This window comes from Meriones unguiculatus, chromosome 7, assembly GCF_030254825.1.
Source record: "Meriones unguiculatus strain TT.TT164.6M chromosome 7, Bangor_MerUng_6.1, whole genome shotgun sequence".
Lineage (NCBI taxonomy): Eukaryota > Metazoa > Chordata > Mammalia > Rodentia > Muridae > Meriones > Meriones unguiculatus.
In genome coordinates this window covers 37545655-37551658 of record NC_083355.1, presented here as the reverse complement: position 1 = coordinate 37551658, position 6004 = coordinate 37545655, and the positions used below count along the sequence as shown (strand labels likewise).

Below are 6004 nucleotides of genomic sequence, written 5' to 3'. Positions count from 1 at the left end.
TTGTATAAGGAGCTGCACTAAACAAAACCCCAAATCCATACTCCTGTTGGAGCACCTTCAAAAAAAAAAAAAAAGGAAAAAAACCCCAAAACTCAGTAACCAAACCACATCCAGCTGCTTACTCAGACCCCACTCCTGATAAGTGAGTAAGGTATTCTCAGATCAAAAACATCCCAGGATTCAGAACTAGAAAGAAGAAATTTGGCAACAGAGGCTGTAATATAGTGAGTGAGCCTTGCTTAGGTACCATATCCCCTGAGGCAGAATGTACAGAATAGATAAAACTGGTTCAAGAAAGTTTGGATATAAACAGAACTGCTGTGAATGGTTCATTAAGAACCATAAGGCTTATCTATAAACATAGACCTGATTTAATAAAGCTGAGAATCATAGGGGACCCCATGTGCTAGCCCGCAATCTACCTCTAGGCTTCTTCTGAAAAGACTTCTTGATAGAGCGAAGTGGGCAGATACTGCTTGCTCCTTGCTCCCTTTTCTGTGCTACAACCATTGAATTTTATTCATACCCCCTGCTGCTTATCATACTGTATGATAATTTACTTATCTGCCACAGTAGACTAAGAGCTTCTAATTCAACTTATTCAGAAATCACAAGCTTAGCATTTGCTTTGTGCTCTGAGGTTAGATACTTATCTTTGAATTCCCAAAACATGAGTCACATGGTAGGTATTCTTTAAACATCTGATAATGAACATTCTGCCCAGGGAATGATAACTGCTCACACTGACTAACTGCCTACCATGTGTCAGGCAGGGTCCTAAGAGCTTTGTGTATTAGCCCAGAGGTGCTGATATAGGTTTTATAGATGATACAACCTAGACCAGAATTAAGTAGCTTGCCCAAAAACACAGGGCTGCTGAGATAGCCCATATTCAAATCAGAGAGGCTCATGGACATATGGCCGTCTGGATAATGGCTCCAAGGGCAGAGACTATCAAGACACTATTAACTGCCCAGTAGAGAGAGTTCTCAATACTAACTGGCTTATGCTAGTGGAGGACAGTTACTAACCTAGCTCACCTGAGAGAAGCCTTCATATCCAAAGCCCACCCTATCTCCAGAGTATCAAACTAGCCTAAAGTAAGCAGCCATAATCTACAATTGTCATACTAACCACGTCTCTCACCTAGACTTGGCCATTCTCCAGGGAAACTCCATTTATCTGTTGCTTCTGGACTAGTCTAAGAAGTCAAGTCAATGAATGCACAAATCCTTTCATGTACTTTTTTTTTTTTAATTGCTACAGTTTGGTAGTTCTGGAATATTTTCATATAGCTACTCATATTGAAATACATCAAATCAAAGAACACTTCCCACAGGAGGTGCATGGCTGAGAGTTCAACCAACTTAAAGCCCCTTGTGCCCTTAATACAGAGGTTAGAAAGGTACACTGGAGTTATCTACAGAATTTCAGACACTCATTACATCACTGAGGAGACATAATAAATGCATCAACTCAGAATTCGGCATTCTCCAGGGAATGAGAAGAAAGAAGGATGGTAACAAGTAGATTAATCTGATCTTGGTATTACTGGTGTAGGGTGGGGTGGGGTAACCTAGATGGTTTAATTACAGAGACTAAGAAGAAAATGCAACTCTGCCCATTCTACTTACGATAAATTCTTCTGAAAACTGTTCTAAAGTGTTCTGCAGGTTAAAACACTAAGAATATTCATTATTGGGAGTTTACAACCACATTCCTCAAGGCTTTCAAAAGGGCACTATATATATATAAAATGTGTGTGTGAATATATATATACACGTATGAATATATATATATATGTATTTTGTGTGTGAGAAAACATCTCACAGGGTACCACGTTCTACAGTGTGCTCTGAGGATGCTCCCAGTGGTGGCCTTTAACACACCAGTGGGTATTATGGCAGCCAGGTGGAATATGAATTTTGAGCTTAGAGGGCATCCACAACCTGTATTGTCTCCTGAGCAGCTCTGACTACCATTCAAACAAGGCTTTCTGGGTCACTACCCTTGTGCTTTTTTTGGCTGGCAGACACCTATGGTAGGCAGCTTGGTCTACTATAGTGAGTTCCAGGCCAGCCAGGGCTACACAGACAGACCATGTTTTAAAAACAAAAACAAAAACAAAAAAACTTAAATGACACCTCAAAGTGTAGAGACTCTCTTCCCAGACAGATGACATGAAGAAACTGAGCATGACAGTCCCCAGATATGGCGTCTGCTCCAATTCAGCCAAGCCCCTTGGCTGCTGTGGACTTCCTAAATAGAGGCAGGGCAAGGAGAATGCCTGACTGTGCTTTTCCCACAGCCTCCCTGGAGCCATCAGAGTTGAAGTCAGAAGGACAAAATGGCTATGAGCCTGAGCATATCTTTAACAGAAACAATCACATACCATTTTGGTCTTCATCAGCAGACACTGAAAAGGAAAGAAAAAGACGTGTAAACAGGAGTGTGATAGCACAAAGGTAGTCTCCCACCACCTTGCCATCATTTCTGAACTCCAGGCAGCTCCAGGCTGAGAAGGGGACCTGGCTGGAGGCTAGACAGATGCTTGCCCTCCTCACTCTGTGTGCCAAGAAGTCACAAGAAGCCTTTGCTGTTCCATCTCAGAAAAGCAGACTCACTGGCCTATAATGACCACTGTCAGATGAGAGGACACTGTACATACACAATAGCCTTTGATACTACTTCTGAAGCCACCATAGAGCATTCATACACATAAAGAGAAAGAAAAAGCTTGCTTAGCATACGGAAGGTGACCCCAGGTTGTTGATCCCCAGCACCAGGGAAGATTACTGCTAGTGTGGCTGGGGATGCAGCTTAATGGTAAAGTGCTTGCCTAGCATGTTTCTCTTCTGCAGGATGTCTCTGCATTTAACTTGAAAAACACCTACAACAAATCAGTATGAGGACAGTGTAAAACATCTAAAATGACACTATGTGAAATGCTTTGGGAAGTGAACACAAGAAAAGCCCACTACACACTAGAATTTGCTTTCCAACCTGTAACTGATTCAGATTAAACATTGCTGGTGGTAGTAATGAATATGGAGTGGCTGTAACATGGCAGGAGGACCCTGCAACCTAGGGAATCCTTAGTTCAGATCTTGGCTCTGTGGTGAAAGGGTAATACCAATAGTCTCTGGTGCCCAGGCTGCTCTGAGGATGAAATTGTGTATTCAGTGCCTGTCTCCAGTCTGGGTACTTGAGAAGTACAAATGTGTAGGCTGGCTTCCTGAGGCTAAGCACATGGGGATCAAGTCGGTTTGATGCCATTACATGTGGGATGGCAGCAGAGAGAGCTCTATTCAGTCTGCAGTACCAGACAGCCCCTCACCCAGGTGCTGGAGTCCTTTCTGGTCCTTGTACAGCCGAGTCACCCTCTCCATCAGTTCCCACTTCTCACAGCAGCCCTTATAGTTGACAAAGTTTCGAGCAAGGATCTCCTTCAGCTGCCGCACTGTCAGGCCTTCAATATCTTCTAGGTGGGTCAGGTCAGACAGCGAAGCCCTCCGGCCTGGGACGAAGCTGTCTTCGGAGTCGATGGACTGCAATGGCAAAGGTGTGATCAGGTGGGCCAGCTCTTGTGTCCTTTAAGCTCTCTTGAAGGACCCCGGAGCACCAATAAATATGTACTTTGTTGAGCAATCTCAAGGAACATGAACAGAACGGACCTGGCAATGGTGCCTGGCCCAGCAAAATAGACTGGTCTTTCCCTAACTCATTACGTGCTTTGCGCAGAAAACCACACACTGGCATATCAGTACTATGCATAAAAGGGTGCCCGCATATAAGGACCCCAATTATCAATGCTGATGTCTCCACTAAATACTAGACGTTATTTTTCAAGTTGTTTACCATCGGATTGAGCCTGTTACTCCTGCACAAAGGAGACACAGCTGTCTTGCCACACAAGGTTCCTATGGTAAGTAAATGTGGCAGCACAGGAAACTCCCAGTATGGTGCTGGCTCTTCTCAGTACAGCCTCCCTGGCAGAACTCCACACGTGGCTTGGCGAAGCTGTATGACTCAGAACCATGGTCTGACCATGCTCTGCACTGGTTCCTCATGTAGCTGAGGCCTGAAAGCTTTGTCATCTTACCTCCTTCCCCAACAGTGGCTGGCCACTGCATCCTAAACAGACAGGAAAAGAACAAGACTTTCACAGTAGCACCCAGTATGTACCCTCTAGCAGCTCTCAGAAAGCCAAAAGTGTACATCCCAGCCTCCACTGTGGCCTCACATCTGCTTGCTCACACTGACAGCAACAAAGGTTAATCTGGAACGCTACTACTAAACTTAAGGACTTTAGGACTGTCCTCACGGAACGGCCCTCTTTGTTCCACCTGAGTCTGCTGAGGCTCCTAAGAACATCCCAAGAAGACCAGAAAAAGAACAGTGGCAAAGGTGCAGACTGAGCAGAGGCCCCACCTGGGTCTCATCCTCGGGAGGTACTGTGGCTGTGCTCTCCATGAAGATGGGCTCCTCGTGGTCCTGAGACACATGGCCAGTGGCCTGTGGGAAGAGAAAGGTGCCATCACATCCACAGAGATATCCCAGTGACTTACAAAGCATGGGCCTCTTTCAACACATACAAATATCAAAATGTATTCCCATCTCCCCCCAGAAACCAAGACTCCCAAAGCAGTACCACAAACTCCTGCTTTCTAACAGCAACTCTCTCAGGCAGAGACAACACAAAAAGATTTCAATGGATAGAAAGATGTGTCAAGAACAAGAGTGCCCTGATTCTGCCCACCAAAAAGAGTGGCATTAGCCACACTTATTGCCAGTTTGCTATCACCTTGGACAGTTGAGGTGAATGGTTTCTCTCCACCACATCATCTCCCAACACTATGCCAAAGGCCTTCCCCACAGCTTCCACCTACTACCCCAGTCCTGCCTCTGGATCAATGTCTACTAGTTTTTCCAAACAGCTCATGCATGTCCTTTACAAGAATCTCCCTGGCCTCTTTAAATGATCTTCAGCAGCCCAGTCACACTCTGCAGTCTCTCACATTCTAGAAATGTATTCTAACCAGTAAGATATGACATGACATACATGAAGCTGCTTTAAGTGTGCTAAATGAATTTAAGAACCTAACCCCCTAAGACTACAGAACACAAATGCCTCACTTGGGTTCTTCTATTCAGCATTCTAACTTCTCGGAAGGGCTCACCTTTGTCAGTGTGCTCAGAATTGTGACCTCCTTAACCATTTCTGCCACAGACCCCTACCTAGCTCCTCTCCACTCCCAGCTGTCCCTAGGCAAAGGGCCTTGTGTGAACTCAGAGCAAAAGACATATCCCCTAGACCCTGGATGATCAGTAAAGAGACAACATGGGGAAGTAAAGAGACCTGACAGCTCCAGCCATTCGTTAAGAGCACTGGCTGCTCTTCCAGAGGTCCTGAGCTCAATTCCCAGCAACCACATGGTGGCTCACAACAATCTGTAATGGGATCTGATGCCCTCTTCTGGGTGTGTGTGAAGACAGAGTACTCATATACATATATAAATACACACACACATATATTAAAAGACACCTTAAGTGATGAAACATCAATTTGGGGATGCAGCCAACAGTGTCTGCATCAAAACCTAGGGTTTCCTCCTAGCTTCGTGTGAATGTGGTACTCACTGGACGCTTAGATATTGTCACCTGGGTATCACTCTAGGGTCTTCCAGAGGCTAGCCTATTCCTCAGTAGACAGCTTTTGAAAGTCTTTTGTTCCCTAAAAAGAGCAACTGAAATCCATGCTGTAAACACTCGTATCTTCCCATTCTGCCTACTAAAAATCGACACTTATTATCTGTCTGTCCACTATTCTGCTAATTGCACACACTTCTTCCCTAGCAAATGCTGCTAAGATATCGAAATTGAAGGACAGAACCCTGGTGGGCTAGAACTGGTAGATCTGCATCCTGGGTGCAGCTTGCTGTAACTTAGCATACAGCGTTGCCCAAGTTACTTCCCTTCCCCAACCCTGCTTTCCTGTTTGCAA

General features: G+C 44.9%; 1 protein-coding gene across 8 annotated transcripts in view; it reads right to left on the bottom strand.

Moving 5' to 3' along the window:
* The window catches only part of Rffl (ring finger and FYVE like domain containing E3 ubiquitin protein ligase), a 64380-nt gene that overhangs the window by 2509 nt on the left and 55867 nt on the right, over positions 1 to 6004 (bottom strand). For all 8 annotated transcript variants that reach the window (XM_060387156.1, XM_060387153.1, XM_060387158.1 and 5 more), the window contains exons 4-6: positions 4432 to 4515; positions 3338 to 3548; positions 2393 to 2416 (exon numbers count right to left, since the gene is read on the bottom strand). In XM_060387156.1, coding sequence (XP_060243139.1) covers positions 2393 to 2416; positions 3338 to 3548; positions 4432 to 4515 — 319 coding nt within the window. The remainder of the gene's footprint in view (positions 1 to 2392; positions 2417 to 3337; positions 3549 to 4431; positions 4516 to 6004) is intronic.